This window comes from Pteropus alecto, unplaced genomic scaffold (assembly GCF_000325575.1).
Source record: "Pteropus alecto unplaced genomic scaffold, ASM32557v1 scaffold139, whole genome shotgun sequence".
Classification (NCBI taxonomy): domain Eukaryota; kingdom Metazoa; phylum Chordata; class Mammalia; order Chiroptera; family Pteropodidae; genus Pteropus; species Pteropus alecto.
Window position 1 is genome coordinate 3,042,602 of NW_006443567.1, and position 22,941 is coordinate 3,065,542.

At 40.3% G+C, this 22,941-nt stretch overlaps 1 protein-coding gene across 3 annotated transcripts in view; it reads left to right on the forward strand.

The window, feature by feature from the left end:
• FGF13 (fibroblast growth factor 13) overlaps window positions 1-22,941 on the forward strand; it is a 467,301-nt gene that overhangs the window by 1,027 nt on the left and 443,333 nt on the right. For 2 of the 3 annotated variants that reach the window (XM_006924189.1, XM_006924191.1), the window contains exon 2: window positions 50-262. In XM_006924189.1, the coding sequence (XP_006924251.1) occupies window positions 214-262 (49 nt within the window). In that variant the 5' untranslated portion in view covers window positions 50-213. Of the gene's footprint in view, window positions 1-37; window positions 263-22,941 lie in introns of those variants that run through there. The other variant, XM_015598755.1, reaches the window with a different exon arrangement.

The following is a 22,941-nucleotide window of genomic DNA, read 5'->3' on the forward strand; positions in this document are numbered from 1 at the left end:
GCAGCCCCTCCTCCTTCACCCCTCTCCTATCCTCCCCACTCTCTCACAGGCAGCGGCGGCGGCGGCAGCGGTGGGGAAAAGCGGATTCCACCCCGAGCCACACCGAAGGGAGCTCGCGGTCACGTCTTGCCGCCCTAAGCACTCTCTCAAGTCCGGCCCGCTCGGCGAGGACTTCCGTCTCCTGAGCGAACCTTGTCAAGCAAGCTGGGATCTATGAGTGGAAAGGTGACCAAGCCCAAAGAGGAAAAAGATGCTTCTAAGGGTAAGCCCGCCCGCCGAGTCCGCCTGCTTCCCTTCCCTTGGTTTCCCTCGCCCCGCCTCGCTTGTGCGCCGCCCTTCAGCGGCTCCCGGCCTCCCTCAGGGAGCCTAAGCTGCCCATGACCTCTGCGACCCCGGGCGAAAAAGGGGGAAACCGCTGTCGCTGTGGGGGAGGGGTCTCGATTTCCACCACTTTCCCTCCTTCCTCGTGGAATTGTCGCCCCACGAGTGCCTCCAGCCTCTTCCACTCCCCCTCTGGATGCACCGTGGTGGCGCTGCGGGCAGCCGAAGCTGCTGCAGCCCCGAGCGCTGGGAACAGCGCTGCCAGCTACCCACCGGCCGCCTGCCTGTGTGAGTGCATGTGTGTGCGTGTGCGCGAGTGTGCATATATGTGCAGCGCGGGTGAAACATGGTTACATACTCAGGAATCTGCCCCACTCTCAGAACCTAAGCTCGGATCCACCTTCCACCCCCTCTCCCCGCCCCCAATGCAAACAAAGAGCCTGGTGGAGACGCAAAACCCCTCCCCCACGCTCCTTTCCCCCTCACACCCCCTACTCCCTAACTCTCTACCCCTCCTCCCCAGAAGGCAGGAGCTTGCAACCTTCGACACGCGGCGTGCAAAAGTGAGCAATCGCGATGCCCCGGCGCCGCCCGCGCTGTGCCTCGGCAGCGCAGCCTCGCCACAAGCCCCGGGAGAACAAAGGCTGTTGTCCCTTTGCCACTAGTGCCCAGCGGAAGTGGGCCTCCACGTGGGGGGGGGAGAGTACCCACCCTCCGCTCTCTGGGGTTTAGCCACCTGGCCCGGGGCGCCCTGCCGCCGGTCCCCCTGGAGTGCGCGTCTCGGCCTGGGGCCTCCCACCGGAGGGTTGGGGACGCGCAGTGGAACAGGGCTCAGGTTGGGGAGAACTCAGAAGGCGGGAGCGTCCCCCCGGTCCCTAATTGTCCTAGCCGTTGACTTGCTTTGGACCCGGCGCAGCTCTGGCTATAAACTGGAGACAGCATTCTTGGAGAACCGGGTGCAGACAGGCGCAGAGAGGGGGTGTGGTTAGGCAGTGGGGAAAAGGCAGGTGCCTTAGGTGCAAGTGTCCGGAATGGCCACAGAACAGACGCTGGAGTAGGCTGGACCAGCCCTGAACCGCAGCGACGCATGCCGAGTCCACGCCGCAGAAGTGGGGTTGCAGTGGGGGCAGCCCCAGCTTTCATTTTGGGCCCCTATTTCCTCCGTGAGCCCTGGGGCCCCCTTCCCTCCCACTCCTTTCCCTGTTCTTTTTTCCCATCTCCTCCTTCTCGCCTCTCCTCATCTCTCATAGCTTTCTTTCCCGGGAGATTCTAGGGCAGCACCAGCCCTCCCCCGCGGAAAGTTGTCAAAGTCTTCAGCTCTGGGCCTTTATCCTTGTTTCTAAATGGAGCCGTTTCTCTTCCAACTAGGCAAAGCGTTGACGAAAGTCTCGGGAACTTTGTTAGGGGAGTGGGAGGAGGATGGATCTGTGGTCCTAAGGATCAGTGTTGCCACAGGTCTGGCCCAAGGCTAGAGTTCAACCCCCTGGACCCACTTATACCCGCTGGCTGTTTGAGGTGTAGATTAATAGCAACAGCCACTTGGAAAGCAGAACTCCAGCTACTCATTTCCAGAGCTTTCCTAATTGTAGTGCATCTTAAAAGGGGCATTCATATGATAAGAGAACATGACTTCAGGGTCATTAAAGGTTTTGTTTTCCACTAGGGGCACAGGAAGGTAAATGCAATTAAAAATTGCAGCACTCAGTTGATCTAGGCAAGTGATTGCACTTCTGAATCTGAGAGTATTTCAAGTTTGTTTCTGGAACTTTGGTACTTGATTTCCACCAGGTGGTTACCTAAGCTTTATTTCAGGTTATAGGGAGGATCCTGAAACCAAATTCATTCACAGAAATTGAGTTGCCGTTTTAGGAATATAATTTGCAATTGTCCAGAACTGATTAAGTTTGGAAACATCAGAACAACTTTCTGTAATTCAATAATGAAAATTTTACTAGGCATATGTCATAACATTTTCTTTGTTGACTCACCACATTTGAAATCAAATACCTCTCTGTAGGAATTGTATAATTATCATTTGGAATTATGGGTGTAATTAGAGTATATTAAGGTAATTTTATAAGGCAACTTTTAAGAAGGAAATTTACTTTCCCAAGGAGATGAGAATCTTATGGCTGCTAAGAGCGGGAGTCCCATTTCTGCCTTTCTGTTGGTTGGTGAATTTAGAACATCTTCAAAATAGTAAATTACTAGTAGTTCTTAGTATTTTCCTTTTAAGTATGTTAAAAGTCTTATGTGAAAAATTTTAAACACTGCTTTTTATGGTAGAGATTAAAGATAGCAGGTCTGTTGATATTTTTAACTAGTAAAATTTATTGACCATTTTCATGAAGAGGTTTGGTTATTTATAAATTTCCTATATATAGGTCATTTTCTATTTTTTTTTAAGCTAAAGGACTCATGAAGACCCTCTTTGCAACATAGCTAGAGGACTGAGGATTTAATAGATACTTTGATATCCACAAATTTGATTTTAAATAGTGGTGTAACAAATGATTGAGTCAAGTCAAATAATTTAATAATAGTTTGAATGAATTTCATAATGTTTTCAAGAGCCTCCTGCTCGTTTAAATTCAGCCTCCTACCTCATCATTTGGGGTTCATGCCCACAGCCTATCATAGCTACATAGAAGATTATGATAGAGTACAGCATTTCTAGAGTTTTTAAAGCACAAATAGTAGGTAGTCAGTAAATTATTTTGTGCTGCTTAATGAAATAATGGCTTTGAGAGCATATAAATTGCTGATTGTTTTTTTAAATGAAGTTTTCTTCAACTAATGGAGGTTAAGGCCAGTTATGGACACAATCTTTAGGCTTATCTTTTCAATTATGTAGCCAGCCAAGATAGCCAAGTTCTCTTTGACAGGGGGTGGGCATCTTGATTCTCTTTGAAACTATTATAATGGCCCCTTGTGCAGCAAATCATCTTTTGTGTATTTATTCAGGATTTGCATAAACTTTGAACTTAACAAATGTGCATATAGTCCAACTCCAGCACAGGAGGACTTATTTCCATTTTGGGGAAGAACAAAGCATAACATTTGTTTGTTCAAGCAGATATTCACTTAGCTTTGGCTCATTCTTCTCTACCTTGTCACATAAGATCTTTTCAGCAGTTCTTTGTTGGAAAAGCACGCAGTTAAGGATGCATCTGGTTTACTGCAACTGTGTTCCTGTGGCATTCGTAATACGTGTAGCCTGTTATAGTTAAAACCAAGTCATGTCTAGATTGAGCAAAATTGTTAGACAGTTCTCAATTTAAAAACTGCCATTTGGTTTGTTGCTACCTGTTTGGAATTGTGTGTGTTTTTTCTACAACCCTTTCTCTTGTGCTTAGCCAGAGTATCATCACAACCAGGTAAGTTTGAAGGCCATGTGGGATGTGGGTTCTCTCGGTGAGACAGCTGGCACCAGCTTCAACCTGGGCTTATGCTGGCTCCTGGGCAATGCAGGTCAATTCCAGGCATAGTCCAAGAAGACAGCTACTTGCACAGCTGTTGCTGTAACGGGTTACGGTGCCCACGTGTGTTTATGGACACAGCTCATTATCTACTCATTTCCTGTCCTCTTCCAATAGCCACTCTAACCATACCTAAGAAGGACAGGGCACTGTGGACAGGCAGCCTACATATCAGGTCTTGAACCCTGAATGCCATTCCAAAAGATCATCTTGGTCCTGGTGGATTACTGTAATAGTGTCCAGCAAGTGTCTTTTTCAGGCTTGGGCCAGGCGAAGCAGGTGTTTAGAGATATTTTACCTACAAGAAATCATGACGTTGGTGATTTCTTATTAAAAACTAACAATCATAATCTACCTATTACTCATGTAGGGGCTTGTGTTTTCACTTTGCAAATAAATCATCATGGACTAGTTATAAGGCCCTTATTTTTTTTAGGGCTGAAAATGGTGATTATAGCCTTGCTGATGGTGTTTGGTCACAGAAATCTCTAATCAGAAATGTTAGCTGTTCTTATAGATAGGTACAGAACATGAATTCACAGTGCCTCCAATCCTCTTCATTATTTTTAGTGATGTGCAGCTTCTTTATTGACTGAGGCTGAAATTAGAAGAAGGGGCAAGTTGGGACATGGGTTAGGAGTACTATATCTTCTTCCTTACTTAGTACTTCTTCCTCTAAGTCTCTTTTTGGTACAGTTCAGATCGTTAAAAGGGGTTAGGGTACATTCCTCATGCTAGAGATGTTGTCAAGATTGGGATGGGAAGGGATGTTGGGTTGAGGCCTGGGTGAGAAGCAGAAAGTGAGCTATGGGGTAAAGGAAGGGGCTGAGGTCCATGCCTAGAGCAGGGAAATATATGGTGGCCTTGAGAACAGACTCAAAACTGGGGAGAAAATTGGAATCTGGGTTTGGGTGGTAAGCTGGAGGGCTGATTTGTGAGGCGGTGAGTAGGGAGATGAAACTGTTAACAGTCCAGATCTCTTTGCAGCTGTGCTGTTTTATGTTCAAATCAACTCCTCATTCTGGGAATTACAATCAACACAGAACAACCGGGAAGTGTTGCAGCTCTTCAAATATATCCAATAAAAAGGATTTCTAGTGTCTGCTTCATTATGGCTTATATTTTTGGATTGGAGAAATTTTAAAGGAATAGGAAATAATTGCCAAGATTAAACAATTCAAGGAGAAAAAAAACACAAATTAAAGTATGGTGGGTAAAAAGGGTCCTACACGTCTATTACCTTGCTAAGCTTAACATAACCTTTGAAATGTGAAGATTAGGCACATAATATGGTTTTAGCAATTAGTAGAGAAGACAAATGTTTGCATAAATCGTTGTCTGCAGTCACTAACTTACGTTTCCCTATCCACAAGACACATCAGCACCAGGATTTCTCAACATACGCTGAGGACTGGATTTCAGGCTCCTTGTTTGGGTAATGTGGTTCATCTTAGTCCTCGCTAACTCGAAATGTAGCTTATCTATTTGTGATACATCAGTTCTACAAACTCACTTGAATCAGATTTCTGACATTTTAAAATATGGCATTTTATCACTTTGATGAATGCCATATCTTGATGAAACATTTCTTAGGGGTGTAGATTTCTGGGTAAATGCATTAATTTCCCAAAGAAAATGAAATAGTATCTAGTTAGTAATCATTATGACCACCACTGTAGCCTGCAGGTCTAATTTCTCCTTGAATTGGATGGCCATTTATTTTTCTTTAAAGCAGTGTTTTCCAGAGTATTAACCCTGAAAATGGGGATTTTAGATTAGAAAAGAGAGATGCTCTTGATTCTTGGGGCATGATGGAACTGTGGAAGAGTGTTTTATTAAGGATCTGGTTTTGCAAGAAACATTAAGCCTAGATTACAATTACTGTATGTTGGAATTACTATAGAGCAGTCCTCATGCCCTAGTCTTGCCTCTGCCCTTTGAAATGACTTAGCATTGATTTTCAAATGGAAATGGTATTCTTTTTAACTCTGGCAGCACCCTTGGCTTCTGTTGGTATAAGGTTTGGCTTGACATTCTAGTAGGGCTCGGCTGAGCTGGGTCGCTTGCTTGTCCTGCCTGCTGTCAGCCTTCTGCAGAGACCTCAGATTTAGTCTGGACAGTTACTATTTGGCCCAAAGGAATTCTCAGGTATACATTTTTGTCCTTTCTGGACCTGGTCAGTAGGGCTGGGAAGAAAGAAAAAATCTTCTGGTGAAAAGCAGACTTGGTCAGAGGCCAAATTAGAAAGGAGTTAATTTAAAAAAAAAAATAGTACAAGCCCAGTTTCCTTTTTTGGAGTTGAAGATTATACACAGTAACATGCCCAAATCTTGAATGTGCATCTCGATGTGGCAAATGTTTACACCCATGTAATCAGCACGGAAATCAAGACATAGAATATTTTCATTACCCCAGAAAGTTCTCTCATGTTCTTTTCTTGTCATTCCCTTTTCAAAGGCAACTACTATTTTGATTTCTGCCATATATTAGTTTCGCCTGTCATTGGCTTTAGTATAAATGGAACCATGCCGTATGTACTCTTTGTTTCTGACACCTAGCCACCTCTCCTTTCAGCATACTTCCTTTTCTGGTTGACGCTCCTTCTTGTCTCCTCTGGTTTCTTGGCAGACTCCTGCTTGCCCCACACTAGGGCACTGAACAGGGTCTTGTACTTGGCAGGTTCACAAGGAGTATTTGTTGAATGATCTAATTGGGTAGGGAATCCCTTTAAGCCAGGATATGTTTTATTCATTTAATAACAATAACAGTAATGATCATTGTTATTATCCTTAAAATAGCTTCTAAATTAATGAGCACTTACTATTTACTAGGCATACATTATTTTTACATGTATCTCATTTAACCCTTTTGATAGCCAAATGGAGTAGTGGTTAGTATTTATGGACTTTAGAAATGAGAAAATTGAAGCTTAGAGAGGTTATGTACTTTGCATGAGGTCATACAGCTGGTGGGTTGCAGATTACCAGCACAATACTTGGCTTTACAGTAATCAATAAATGATTGTGATACATGTACCATGCACATATCAAAACTCACTAGTCATATACTATGTTCATTTCTAGTTTGTTGTCATATCGGAAAGCTGTATGATGAAGAAAGGCTCTGTCTGACTTACTGTGGCTTAATCTGAGATGTCTGGGGATATTTACATTTTAACTAAGCATTGCCAGAGGCAGAGCTTTAACGCAAAGGAATTAATGTCCATGGTTATCTTTCTGACACCTAGATAGGTTGGGGAAGTAATTTTGGTTGGAGTCCGAAAAATAAGAGTTTTTCTGAGCACAGACTGTATACCAGATATTTGAAATGAAATATCTTATGAAATCTTCATAACACTTTCTGGAAGACAGATATACATATTCTTATTACTCTCATTTGACAGATGCAAAAACTGAACTTCAGAGGTGGAGGCCAGCCAAAGGTCACTTGGCCAACAAGATGGTGGAGTGAGGGTTTGAGCCAGGTTTCACTGACTTCAAATCCACTTCTTAACTACTTTGTTATACTGCCTCCCTAGGCAACACAATTGGTTTTTTTTCTAATCTAGGTTTGCACAGACAAAATTACTTCCCGTTTGCCACTGGGGACATGATTAGGACGAGTGTACCTATACATGCATGGTTGCTCCGGAGCTGTGGTCTTGGTGCACCTGAACAGATCTCTTAGCATTTCCTGAGTGACTTTTCCATACCAGGCACTATGCTGGGCCTGGGTGTGCAGAGATGAAAGAAACTCACTCCTACCTTAGGGGTGCCCTTTCCTTCCTCTTTGGCCTTGGACATTGACTTTCTACTTTCCAATGTACATTACCCCTCACTTGGCCATGACTGTGACTTTCAAAATTTAAGCATCTGTCAGTTTAGAAATAATAGTACTTTTTTCTAGAATTGTGTCTGGGAGCTTGTTTCACTTGTTCTAAAGATCACACTTCCTCCTAATTCATTGCTGGGTAAAACTCCCAATTGTTTATTTTTTTTCCCATTACATGGCATATGCTATCAGTCTGCTTCTCATCAGAATCATATGTTTCATTTCCCTCCTCTGTCTTTCTCTCAACCCTACCCCGCTCTCCCTCCCTCTTTGCTTCCCTCTCTCTTTTTCTCCACCTCCTTTTCTTGTCAACAGATGTCAGTGGTTTTCATTAACCAAATGACGTTCTTTAGTGTATGCTGGGCTCATTGGTGGATTCTCATTTCTGGATTTTCTCCCTTGATAGCTATAGTAACTTCAGGAAAAGAATCTTCCCTCCCTTCCACAGAGAAGCTTTTCACTACTTATTATATAACTCATTTTAAATGGGAAAAAAAGTGCGAGCTTTATATTTTACACTATTTTGCTGCCTCCAGTTAGATAATATTTCCAAAAATATATCTTGTTAACAGAGACACACACTTTGAACGAGCATATTAATTATAGTTCTCAAAATTAGGAATCATGTAGTGTTTCTCTTCATCACAGAGCCTATGTTTAACAGTGGAAATTAACAGTGACGGGTCTATTTCATGGTTATAGGTAAGTTTAATAACAAATGTGAAACCAAGTTCTCAAAAATCTCTCGAAATGATGTAGATAGCATTTCTACTGTTCTTGAACTGGGGGTAGTAAACAGATTGAGTTCTTAAAATATTTATCTTGCTGTTAAAAGTAGAAAGTAGAAGTAAACAGCCTAAAGAAGGCAGGTTCAGTGCAATTCTTGAATATGCCTGTGGATATTTTCAGAATCTTCTTTCAACCATGACTTTGAAAGTATTGTGAATTTACCCGCTTATTTTGCCTTTGATTCTCTATGTGTATGCTTGCTTCTCCCCTTTGGGGGTTTGCTGAACGTGATGATTTCCAAGAGCTCTTGGATTTGCGTGTGATTTTCGGAGCTCCGGGACCAAAGTGAGCCATTCCCCTGGAAACAGGGCCGGGCACTTCTCGCTGCTCTCATTCCGGGGAGCGTTTGTTTTCTGAGTAGCTGGGAACCGGACGGTAGTGCTGAACGGTCTGGTTAACTAGCGTCCCTCTGTCGCTGTGGATCTGGCAGGAGGGTTTATTACAAACCTCTGTGTGCTCATTAGCCTCGTGATGTGGCGGCTGCCTAAAAAAGAAACACGGAAAAGTTGTGTCACCAAAGGTGAAACTTGACGAAGAGCCGCTGGGCGCCGGGCATGACAAAGCTCCTTGCGGGCGGTGACGGTGGCAGCGGGCGGCAGAGGGCTTTACTCACTTGCTTGGAGTGCCCACGGCCCGGTCCGCTTGCGTGGGGACACTGCAAAGTGAGCCGCGGCGGGAGCCAGCGGTGCGGGTGGCTACAGGCGGGGGAAGGGGGTCCGCGCTCAGGTCTAGCCCTGGAAGCTGGCAGGCAGCGCTAAAATGGTGGCTGCCCGAGGACGCGCCCCCGCCCCCTCTCTCGCAACAGAAGAGGCCTTGCTCTGCATGCACTTGACCCACCCGCCAGACCCCTCAAAAGCAGACTGAGAAGGCAGGTTCCAATCAAAGCCTTAAAGTTAGGGCTTGGCCAACACAAGAGCTTTGCTTCCTCTGTTTTCTGGTCAATGCTAATTCAGTGTTAGCAGTTCAAGAACATAGGATGCATCTTGAGCAGACCACTCAGGGCCGTTTTGAATTTATTTGTGTGCTTTTATGTTGCTTATGTTTCATTGCATTGACTTTTTTTCCGATTACAAAATAATGCATATTTACTGGGACAATTGGAAAAATCATAAAAACATAGAGAAGAAAATATCACCCATGGGTTCCACTCCCAGTTTAACTTTTTGAGATTATCCTTCCAGTCTTTTTTCTTTTAATTTTATAATACACACATACACTTATGTGTGGGATTATGCAATATATACTATAACCTGCTCTTTTCTCTTAACGACATGTTAGAATGTTTTTCTATATTATTAAATAATCTCTGTACCATCATTTTTAGTGTGTGCACTGGGTGTGAACTTGGGAGTGACAAAGCAGGGATGGTGATTTTGTGCCTGTGGGTGTGAAAGGTTTTTCTGTACTGTCTTGAGAACCTTCTTACTGAGCTCTACAAACATCATTTGTATTTCTAAATGTACGTATACAAATATATGCATATATAAACATGCATGCATAAATCTGTAAATAGAAAAATAAGTGCATGTAGACCATATGTATATGTCAAATAAATACACACATAAATATGCTTAGAATAAATCCTGAAAGAATAGACACCAAAAAGAATCTCTGGGTGGCGGTTGGCATATAGAAGATGTAGTTTATATTTCTATCTTCTATTTTCTCTACAGTGAATGTATGTAATGATAATAATGATATAATAAAAAGTAATATAAACAAAATATTGCTCATGGGTTGTCTTCAAACTGACTTTTCTACTCCAGCTCCCACCATTCCTTGATCTGGAATGTTCTACCTATTCTTTTTACATTTTATGATCCTTCATGTCCAAGCTTAAACTCATACATCCTCCAGGAAACCTCTCTCCCTGCATTATGTTTTATCTCCCCAACTAGATTGTAACTTCTTTAAGGTCGCTTTTCACAAAACAGGTGCTCAATAGATGTGTTATTTACCCATGATGCTCAACATCCTTCCTAGATTCCTTTAAATATGCCTATATTTTTGAACTCCAAACCATAACAAAAGCCTTTGGAGTGACAGCAATAGTCCATCTGGATTTAATATTGCTAATTTAATTTGTAGTATACTTTCTACTTTACAATGGGCCATCTTCCATGTAAAAATGGCTACATTATTAAGAGCATGGATATTTTAGAGATTTGGGTTCATATTTAAGTTCCTCTACTTATTTGCTGTGTAATTTTGGGCAAGTAATCTTTCTAAGCCTCTCAATGGAGATAGTCACATTTATCTCACAGGCTTATTTTAAAGATGATTGAGATAATGTATGGAAAACATACTTAAGGATTTGGTCACTGCTGATATTGATAATAATACTAAAATAGCAATGATTTTTATATTAATTATTCAAGTTAGAATGTTCTCTTTAGAGGGCTTCTTGGTCATAGAAACAAATCTATAGATTCGCACATCTGTCTGACAGTCAGACTCCAATTTAATGGATTTTAGCCTGCTGATGTGGCAGTCGAATTAATACAATTCATGTATTAATTAATTCATTCTTTAATTCATTTAATAAATATTTATCAAACCATTTATGTGCCAGCTACTGTGCCAGACACTGAGGATACAGCAGTGAGCAGAACAGATAATCATCCCTGCCTTCACTTAGCTGATATTTTACAAGTTTATTTAGAGGAACTGGACTTTACGTAAAGCTCTCTTCTCCATGTTCATTATATGTCAAGCAGTGAGTGACCTGGTACCTTTCATGGCCATTGGTGCCCTGGCCAAACTACCAAGGAGGCAGCCTTGATAGAGTTGGACATGGATCACTGTTCATATTTGGTCCAGGGACCACTAGAGCTGAAGTTGTTGGGCCTGTTTGGGAGTCAGCATTACCTTACACCACGTACATTGCCGACTATGAGAACCCAATTCAATAGATCTGGGTGTGAGGCTTATGAACCCGTATTTTTCATAAATTTCACGTAATTTTAATGCTCAGCGAATTCAGGGACTTACTGCTCCTGAACAGTGTTTCTCAAGATTGCTTAAAGTTAAGAATCACCTGTAGAGTTTGTTAAAAAAAAAAATAGACTACCCCCTCCCCCCGATCTGCTGAATTAGAGATTTAGGAAGAGAGTTTGCTAATCTGAATTGTAAACAAGTGTCTGGGTGATTCTTATCATCAGGAAGTTGTGGAAATGTCCTAGAGACATCAAAAGAACCCTAGAAATTATGTATAGATGTACATTTTTCTGGTGAATAGGGTCCATAGCTTTAAACAGATTCTCAAGTGTTCAGTAACTCCAAAAATGAAATTGGGTGGAGCCCTGAGGTCTATGCCCAGCATTATTGTCAATGAACTGTGTGCTTTGGGTCCTCAGTTTTCTTGTGGGTTGACTTAAATAGCCTCATATGCCCCTCAGCCTTGCTCATCTTCTACATGCAAAAATTCTGTTTGGAAGCCTCCTTTCTCCTTTTTTGCTCTTCTTTTCTCTCTCATTGCCAGTCTTTCCTCCATTCTTCCTCTTGCTGCATTCTCTTTAGGAGAAAATGGGGAAGGAAGAGAATTTCTGAGCCTGGGCCATTCCAAGAAGGGCAAGGCTGGAAGGGAGCTTTGGGGATGCCATCCAGACTTGACAATCTCAGCACAACTATTAGAATGACAGAGGCCAATGCTCAAATATTTTGACTCTTCTCGTGGCTTGAACTTCAATGGATATTAATGTGGTGAGATAAGGTGGTGGGAGTGAGATATCTATGATATCCATTTCCCCATTCAGAGCAGATGGGCAAGGGGAGTCCTGCCTGAATCTGGTAGGAGGTAGGGGGTTAGAAGTGTGAGGATTGGGCAAGGTCTAGGAGCACCTCTATCTCTTCTCATCCTCCATGCACCAAACAGTGTCTCTTGGTTAGTGACAGTTGGTTCATGACCAATCAAGTGCATTGACCTACTGCTAGTTACTTTGAGTTATAAATGGTTTTTCTTCCCCCTCTGGAATTGGGGGTTTGGGCTGTATAGAATGACCTGATTTGTATCACAAGAGCCTTTGGGACTTTCACATATTTCACCATTTAAAAAACACACAGCTTTCTCCCTCCACTCCACTGGACATAAAAGCAACCTTTGAATTGATGGAACAAAGAGCATGTCTTTAAAGGCCAGCATGCACTGAAAGGGAGGAAAAGGAAGTAAGACAGTTCATCCTCTTTTCTGAGGCCATTGTCTCCAGACAAGTGACAAAACTGAATACCTTGAAAATGCTTGTATTGATTTTTAGTACAGAGGCATCTTCCTAGGATATGAAAAGCCTGGTAGAAGGTAATCAACTTGTTCCCTTGCCTCTGAGCCAGAAGTTGAGTTGCTTTATTTCCATGGCTGGGGGAAATGAAAGTAGTTGCTCTACTGAGAGTGAGATTTTGGCCAGGGTGCATCTCTCTTGACCATATTGTACATCCATGAGGCTCGGTTTATGAAAGCTTTATATATATAGATTGGACTCAAATGGTGAATGGGGGGTTACTTACAATATTGAAAGAGTTATTTTATGAAAAGTTTTTCTTTTAATAGAATTGTCTCTGCTATATCTGAATGTTTCTTTTGGGATCGAGGATTACTTGATTAAATATAAAGAAATAAAAGTCAAGCCTAGAGGCCTCTTGTGGAAGCATTTGGGTTTTCTGCAAATTCTAATTATAAGCTATTGATCAGAATGGCTTCCCAGGTTCTTTAGAAGTTTTTTTTAAATTTATCTTTTTTATTGTGGTAAACTATGTAACGTAGTATTTACGATTTTAATGATTTTAAGTGTACAGCTTTGTGGCATTATGTACACTCATATCGTTCCGCAGTCATCACTACCATGCTTCCCAGGTTCTTAATTAGAGGTTATAATAACTGGAAGGGACCATAATAACCATTTATTCCAACCTTCCCATTGCAGAGAAGAGAGAATCAGGCCTTCAGTGAGCTTCCCAAGGTCATAGAGCAAGTTAGTGGCAGGGGGCCTAGCCCAGTGCATTTTCATGTGACTGCACTGATACACTCTACTGGTAGCAGAATCTAGGATTGATATAATATTCAGGCTGCCTTTCTGATTTTTTTTCTTTTTATCAAGTAAGCAGTCAATTTTTATGACTTAGAGCCAAAAAGCCCTTCAGACACCATCTAGTCCAAATTCCTAATTAAAAATATTATCTGGATTTGCTATTTCTAAATCTAAATCGAACTACAAAAAGATGCTAACATCCTAATTTCTAAAATCCGAGCAAATTCCTCCAGTCTTTCTTTCACTGACTGCATGGCATTCCATGGTTGAAACCAGGTCCTTTGTGGGTGGCTGTTATTAATATGCTTTCCTTGGGATGTTTACAGTAACTGCTGTGACCTAAATAAGATTGCTTGTATTGTTTTCCCCCACAAATGCAAGAACATTTTTTAAAAGTATATTCATCTCCTTTCATACCATTGTATTTACCCATGACGAAAATAACTGAAGCTTTGCAGTTTTTCCTATTTATGTATTAGATGAGGAAACTTTTGCTAGAAGGAGAAGAGTATTTCTACACAAATTAAACATCTGGGGCCTTTATATACTATAACCACAATTTCTTGGAGCAGAGGTTCATGACAGTGTACCATGTATCGTTATAGCATGATCCTTTAAAAAAAACTTTATCCTGTTTCAAATTGTGGTAGAATTCATAACATCAGATTTACCATCTTAACCATTTTTAAGTGTGTGGTTCCAGAAGTGTTAAGTATATTCACATTGTTGTACAACCAATCTCCAGGATTTTTCATCTTGCAAAACTGAAACTCTGTATCCATTAAACAACAACTCCCCATTCCTCCCTCTCTCTATTCCCTGGCAGGCACCGTTCAACTTTCTGTTTCTATGAGTTTGACTACTTTAACTACTTCGTATAGGTGCAGTCATACAGTAGTTATCTCTGTGACTGGCTTATGTCACTTCACCTAATGTCTTCAGGGTTCATGCGTGTTGTTGCATGCATCAAAATTTCCCTACTTTTAAAGGCTGAATAATATTTTATTGCATGTTGTATTAGAGTTCTCCAGTGAAAACAGACCATATAGATATAAATATATGGATATAGATAAAGAAATTTATTATAGGAATTGGCTCACATGGTTATTGAGGCTGAGAAATCCCACTATCTGCCATCTGAAAGCAAGAGAACCAGGACAGCTGATGGTATAATTCAGTCCAAGTGTGAAGGTCTGAGAACCAGGGGAGCTATTGGTGTAATTCCCAGTTGGAGGCTGAAGGCCTGAGTGGGGCTGGTGTAAATTCCACAGTGTGAAGGCCCAGAGCCTGGAGCTCCAAGTGTCTGAGGCGGGGAGAAAGGATGGGCATCCCAATTCAAGAAGAGAGAGATTGAAATTGCCCTTCCCCCACTTTGTGTTTTCTTGAGGCCCTCGATGGAGTAGATGATGTCAGCCCATATTAATGAGAGTGATCTTCACTCTCTCTTCCAGAAATATGCTATGGACATATGCAGAGATAATGTTTTACCAGTTATCTGGGCATCCCTTAACCTAGTCAAGCTGACATATAATATTAACCACCACATATGTATATACCTCATTTTCTTTATTCATTCATTTGTTGATGGATGTTTGGGTCGTTTCCACCTTTTGGCTATTGTAAATAATGCTGCTATGAACATGGGCATTGATCCTGTTTTTCTTTTTTCAATCGATGAGATAAGTTGTTTTAAATATTTGGTTCGTTTCCTCAATCTTTAGTCTTAGGTCATCAAAATAACATGATGAATAAAGTGAAGAAAGAGCCCAAACTATCAGGGACCTGGAGTACAGAGGTGTTAATGCAATGACTTGCAAGTTTGAGGACCATGAGAATAATGAATAGGGCTTTCTTGATCCTCTTAGGTCTATTTATTGTTTATGGTGTTTTTTTTTTTTTTGTACAATGATTCTTTTGTAGAAATAATTTAGTTCCTCTTTGATAACTTCCATGACCCTTCATCCCTGCATTTGGAGTAGATTGTGCCTTCTCGTGCCCTTTGCAATTTATTTACATTTCCCTTTTGCTTTGTATGTCTCTCCCACTATACTGTAAACTTTCCGACCCTGTCATTCATCTCTGGGTTCCCAGTACCCAGGACAGAGCCTATAAAGCAAACGCAATAAGTGCTTGTTTGAATAGAAATTGGACTCAGTCTGTCATTTGGAAAATTTTAACTTCCTAGTTAGTCTTGGAACAGTTTGACATTTTTATTTGTTTTTCTCTGCTTCTTTTATGTGTTAGACATGGCTTATGTTCAGGACCACAAATTAGGTTTAAATATGTGGCAATTAAGTTTTTTTTTTTTTTTCTCTCAATCTTTTGTGGGAAGTGGAAGAAACATTTGCTGAATACTTGGCATCAAATAGAGGAAATATCCAGGCCTGGACTTTAGTTTTGCTTTGTATAGTTCCCTCTGATCATCCTTGCTGTGCATCCTCTCCCCTTCCAGCCACATCTGAAGATGGTTTGCACAGGTAATGTGTGTGGCTTTGGGTTTACAACTAGTGTTGTGAGTGATATTTATATCAGGGCACAGATTTCCCACTCTATGTATTGGCTCCTAAGCCCTGTTTTTTCATGCTTCTTGCTATCTTCTGAACCCTCTCTAACATCTTTTTTATGTTTCTAATAATAGAAATCTCCCAAAGTGGACTCTGCTTTCTAATAAAGGCCCTGGCAATGTTTAATATACTGTTTCCTATTGGTGAGTGGGAAGCATACAAATATATTTATTTCCAGGTAAAAGACAACACTTTAGAAACACATGCCTGAGAATCTGGATACTGTTCATTCAGAATACTAGCAATATGGTAGGCTCAGTGCCAGCATCTGGAGAAACACTGATGAGTAAGATAGCCTCTGTTCTTTGCTGCCATGGAACTGGTGGTGGGTGAAATAGACAAAGAATCAGAATAGAGAGAATAGAGCGTTAGAGAGGCTCATAAGAAAGGGGACTGACCTAGTTGGGCTGTGGTAGTAGTGGGAACAGTAACCTGACACCTGGAAGATGAGCAAGAGGTTGTCAGTTGGTGAGAAAGAAGAAAACTATCCTGGAAAGAGGGAACAGTACATGCAAATGTTGGCAGATGAACTAGAACATGGCTTGCTTAAAGAACTGGAGGAAGTTTGAAATTCTTAGAGAAGTGAGTCACTTTTGTTACATGGACAGTCTTTGCAGATGCTGGATTATGATACTCAACATTTCAGTGGACAGTCTCATTGATTCCAATTTTTAAGCAGCAGTATCTAAAATACCATTTCTCCATGCATTAATGAGCAGATTCCTTGAATGGAAGAAATATATGAAAAGATAAACTACTCAGCATTCAGGCAGGCTCAATGATAACCTAATGCACATGTTTACATGCTAACTGTGAACCAAACCATGGGATACTATCTTTGTTTTCTCTATTATTATTCTTTATTTTTAATATTTTTTCAAGTATAGTTGGCATACAATATTATATTAGTTTCAGGTGTACAACATAATGATTAGACATCTATATAGATCACAAAGTGATCACCCCAATAAATATAGTGCCAATCTGACACCACACATAATTATTACAATATTATTGTCTATATTCCTTATGCTATACTTTATATCTCCATGACTATTTTGTAACTACCAATATGAACCACTTAATCCCTTTCCCCCTTTTCACCAACCTCCCCAAGTCCCCCTTCCATCTGGTAATCCTCAAAATGTTCTCTGTATGTTTTATTTGTTTATTTTGTCCTTTAGATTCTACATGTACGTGAAATCATATGGCATTTGTCTTTATCTGACTTCATTCAGCACAATATCCTCTAGGTCCATCATGAAATATCTTTTTTCATCCCTTTTAAGTCTGTGTGTATCTTTTAATCTGAAGTGAGTCTCTTGTAAGCAGCCTTTGTAAGGGTCTTATTTTCTTATCTATTCATCCACCTTAACTTCCGATTGGAGCATTAAATTCTTTTTCATTTGAAGGACTTGTCAATAGATATGTAGTTATTGCCATTCTTTATTCACACCTTTGATATATATTTTTCCTTCTTCTTAAAGAAGTCTCTCCAACATTTTCTGTAATGCTAGCTTGGTGGTGATGAACTCCTTTAGCTTTTTCTTGCCTGGGAAGCTCTTTATCTGTCCTTCAATTCTAAATGATAGCTTTGCTGGGTAAAATCATTTTGGTTGTAGATCCTGGGTTTTCATCACTTTAAATATTTTGTGCCAAGCCCTCTGGCCTGCAAAGTTTTTGTTGAAAAAATGGCTGACAGTCTTATTGTTTTTCTCTTGCTGGTTTTAACCCATTTCCCATTTGCCCTGAGTATACTCACCAGCAACACTTGTGGGTGTAGCATTTACTCTGAGATAACTTGTAGATTGTAGTCCTAACCTTATCCCCAAAGTTTGCCATGAAATATCTCGCTTTATTATTATTTTTGCACTGTTCTAGTATATTGATAGTGTTTGGAAACAAAAGACATCATTCTATTTACAGAATTCTGTTTTTAGTAGTGGTATTTCCATTTACAAAAATATAGTAATTTTTGATCGCTGAAAATGTCAAATCCTAGAAAACGTAGCATTCCTACGCATGATGTTAACATCATTCTTGAACAGTTGTTAGCCAGAGATTCATTTGATGAATTCAATTTATATATACATTTCTGTTACATTAAGATTAGAGACAAATTTTGTTTAGAAATAACTCTAAGAGCAGTTTTTTAATTTTATTTTCAATTTGAAAACCAGTCAGATTTGCCTCAGCCTCAAAGAGTATGTTTATGTAAAATTAACGCTGGCAGTGAGGTGCATTTTTTTCTAAATGGGAAATGGGTTATGATTCTCTCTTTGTCTTTAACCTTTGGCATTTTCATTATGACGTGTCTTGGTGTGGGCCTCTTTGAGTTCATCTTGTGTGGAACTCTCTGAGCTTCCTGGAGTTATATGTCTATTTCCTTCACCAGATTAGAGATGTTTTTCCATCATTACTTCTTCAAAAATGTTTTCAATTTCTTACTCTTTCTTTGTCTTTGGTTTCTCTATGATGCGAATGTTGTTACGCTTGATGTTGTCCCAGGGGCCAGGTATACTATCTTTTTAAATAAATAAACTCATTAGATTTTAAGTAGAAGTCTTTTTTTTTTTCTGTTGTTGACAGTGTTGTTTATTTTTTCCTGCTAAGATCAGAGGCCTTAGAAGTTTGTTAGCTATGTGCTCCATGATCAGAAATCCATTGTGTTTGCAATGTGATTTTTTTAATTGATAACAGGAGTGAGAGATAGCCTCTTAGGTATTCAGAATATGGATTGTTTTACAATCAGACAGTACCAGTCCAGAGAGCAGCTTTATCAAATTTATTCATACAAAAGTACATACTAGTGATATGGCTAGTATTCATAGGTCATGAATTTTTATTAAGTTAAAAAGACCATTGCTATTTACAGATAATATTCTTGAGAGCTTGGGGTATAGTCAGGCAGGACACAATTTATTTCTGACTCCAAGTTTCATAACTCATGTTGGCTCTCAGCTTTGACTTCAGCAGTTGCATGAAAGTAATGTGCTTTCACAAATATTGCTCGGATGTTGCCACAAAGAAATTTAAGGATTGTTCCATTCATATCACTTATTCATTAACTGAATGTGTATTGGGTGCCAGCTCTGTGTCAGGCTTGATTCTAGGTCCTGGTGATAAAAAGGTGAACAACTTGTAGATGGTCCCTGTCTAGTGGGAAAGACAGACAAAGAAATAGTTGGTTGAGATAAACACAATGTGAGTAACACTGTAGTAGGAGAAGCGCAGGAAGTTGTGCAAACACAGAGGAGGGCAGCTAACTCAGCTTTTGAAAGGTCAGGGAAGGCTTCCTGAGAAAGAGACATTTAACTGGGATCAGAAAAGTGAGGTAGTAGCTGGTCAAAAAAAAAGAGAATTTCACAGAAGGGACAGCACATCTTAAGACAAAGAAGTGGGAGAAGTAGAGAGAAGGAAAGAAGAGAGCAAGAGGAGAGGGATTGCAAGTGTAAGTATAAATGTGAATAATTGAATAATACTCGTTATTGCTAGAAGACATATGAGGTGCACCTCAAGAGGTAGGCAGGGACCAGTGTACGAAGGCATCGAGGGCTTTGTCTATCAGGATGAGGAGTTTTAATTTCATTTTAAATGCATTGGAAAGACTTCGGAGGATTGCATGGTGGGGACCCTGTGATCTGATGTACATTTTTAAAAGCCGTGTGGCGGGGGAAGCAGCGAGAGTGCTGATGGCCCCAAGTTTAGACTCAATGGGGTAAGAATGAAGATGGATGACATCTAAAGACTTGAGAGCACTATTAGAGGAGACTGGGTTTAATGCTAATAATAACATGAGTGGTACAGTGATATTTCATTTAATTAAGGGGAAAGAGGAGTTGAGAATGATGACTCTTATGTTTTTGGAATCCAATTCCATCTCTAGCACTTATAAACTGTGTGATTGGACAGAATTGCTTCTCTCTGCATCTCCCTTTCTTTGTCTCTTAAGTTTTCCCAGTGTGATTGCAGATGCGTTTTCAGTGGTGATTGATAGTGAACCCTAATATCCTTTACTTCTAAGGTATATAACAAACCCTCAAAAAAATATTGATCAAATAAATGAACTGACATTAATCAGTTACCCCTCATTTCTCATGCAGGTACATTTCCTGGTTAGGTGCATATTAGCATATTCAGTCTCTTTCTTATTTGGAGCTTACTGCTGGGAATATTATTTTCAAATGAGGACCAAACAAGTGAAAAGTGGAAATCACTGAGAGTGAGTGAATTATAATAGTGCCCATATTGGGCTGGGGCTTGAGATCTCAGGTTTTATTTTCTATTTTCCTGTTGTCTTGCCTTTCTTTGATGCAACAGAAAATCACTTAAGAGCTTTACATTAATATTTGTGTCTGTACAATATAGATAGTGCCAGATCCTAAGTTTTAAGGGTACTGTTATTAACAAGATAATAGCATTTAAGCATTTAGTGTTACAATAGACCCTTGTCCTAAGAACTTATGGGTGGTTGTCATTGGCTGTGGGATAAGACAGAGAACAGAAGCCCCTGAGGACCTTTTTCAGAGAAACTGTCTGTCCTGACTCTCTGGCATACTGACTGCAGTGGGGGTGCAGGCTCAGTGGGCTACTGCTGTCTGGGGATCTCTCTGCTTACCCAAGGAAAGAGACCCTGCTCCGTAACATGGTCTTCTCTTGTTTTAGAAACACCAAATATAAAAGCCAAAACCACAACTGGTGAAGAACTCACTCGTAGTTAAGGGGAAATGTACAGGTATTGGTATTACTGTTGACGAAGGCTAGATTTTAAGGGCAATGATATGAAGTCTCGCTGCTTTGGAATCGTTGCATCAAGGGATTGGTATCTTCTGAACAGTAGAAAAGAAAGCTGGTATTATTTAATGGTTTGAAAGAAATACTTTCTCATGCATAAGTATACAAAGTAATATGAACTAGCTAGCAAAATTTTATAGATTTCATGGATTTTGTGATTTTGCCATAATGAATACAAATATTTTGAAATTTTCTTATTGTTTTTGTTAAGTAGGTATTGCTAGAGTGATTGGGAAGCTGTCACAATGTCTTCAATATACCTTTTCCCCATATATAGCTCAAGATTGGCACCTGTGGAGCTTATGAATTCTGCATCATTGAATCTAATTTAATGACTTTCTCCACTGCAAACAAAGATAATACAGGTACTGACCAGGACCAGGTTCATCGGTACATGAATTAGAACCACTAAGTGGTTTATATTTGAGGCTATAATAGTGAGAGTTGTTCCAAAAATTTTCCTAGAATATGGATTTGAGTGTTTTCTGAGGAGAAGATGGTCATAGTAAGTCAGAAATGCATTAGTAATGATGAAGAAATGGAAAAGTTTGTTCATTCTAAAATAAGACTTAAAGTTTGTATGGGAAAATTTTATTTCCACTTTGAAGGCAAAGACTTTTCCTAAAACATTCCTTCAACAAATATTATCAAATATCTACCATGTGCCAGGCACTGTTCTAGACATAGGTGATATAGCAGTGAATAAAATTAAGATCCCTGCCCTCCTTACATTGTGTGTGTGTGTGTGTGTGTGTGTGTGTGTGTGTGTGTGTGTGTGTGTTTAGTTCTATTTCTATGCAGTTTTATGTGTCTTGTCTTTTAACTTTGTGTATGGCATTTGCTTTAGAGAATTAAAAAATTTTAATGTCAAACATATTAGTCCTTTCCTTTATGGGGAGGCATATAATAAGCAAAATATATAGGCAAAAAGATATGTTCTCTGGCAACAGATGCTGTGGAAAATGATATGTGAATGTGGTGGTGCTGGTGGTGATGCATGGCTGCAGTTTTGTGTATGGTGGTCAGGAATGGACTCATTAAGGTGACATTTGAGTAAAAATCTGAAATACAGCCGTGAAGATATCTGCGGGAAGAGGGTTGCCAACTTTTGCACTTTGCTTGGGGAAAACAAGTGTCCAAGAATAAAAATGTGTATTATCCAGAATTTAGACAAAGTTGTTTTTTATTGAACAGCAGTGGAGTCTTTTCTGCATTCCTTTATAAATTCTGCAAGGCAGAATTTCAAATGCAGCCTACAGTTATTCGAATCTTAAAAGTGCACAAACAACTTTTTTTTTTATCGTAGTCTCTGAAATTTGTGTATATGCATCCACATAACATTTACATGCACTAGATTGGTCTGTACCATGTATTCGCCTGCTTTGGTCTTGAAAACTACTTGCTGATTTACAAATGCATGCATGCCAATATTTTCATTTATGCAAAAGAAAGCGTGAACCATCCTGATATCTTGGAAGAATGAGCACCTCCCTTGTATGGAGGTTCAGCCTGAGGTACTTTGGACCATTTGACTTCTAAAACTAGGAGGGAGTATCAGCTAGGTGGATCAGCCTCTCTTGAGGACCAGAAAGGTGCAGGCGAGAGCAGTGCTGAACTGCTTCATCGAGTAGTGAGTGAGTCAGAGTCATGGGGAGGAGAGGTTCTCTTTCAGTATTTGTTGTGGATTAATGTTAGGACTAGAAGATACATATTGTTTTTCTCACTCTCAACAGTGCTCTAACCCTTGGCACTTGCAAATAACCTAGATGGGAAGACCCGCTAGAAGTGGAAGAGCAGAACTGATCCAACAGTGGGCAGACCACAGTTCCAAAGCGAATGATTATTGCTTTAGCCTCTCTTAGAAAAGGTCTGGGCATGTGGTATTTTATCTTTGGTACTGCCTGACAATAGAGCATTGGAGTGGATCTGTGTCTGCACAAGGAGCTGTTGTATTTGGAAAGAGGATGTAAATTGACCTTTCCCTCTTGCTTTCAGTTAAGTATTTATTCGTTATATAAAATTTGAATAGGATGGGGGTGGGGCAGAGGGACCTGTGTGTACTTGTGGAAAGAGGACAGGAACTGGGTGCCCTTAGGTCTCAGTTTCGTGAACCTATAAAATGAATAGTATTTTCAAGTACCT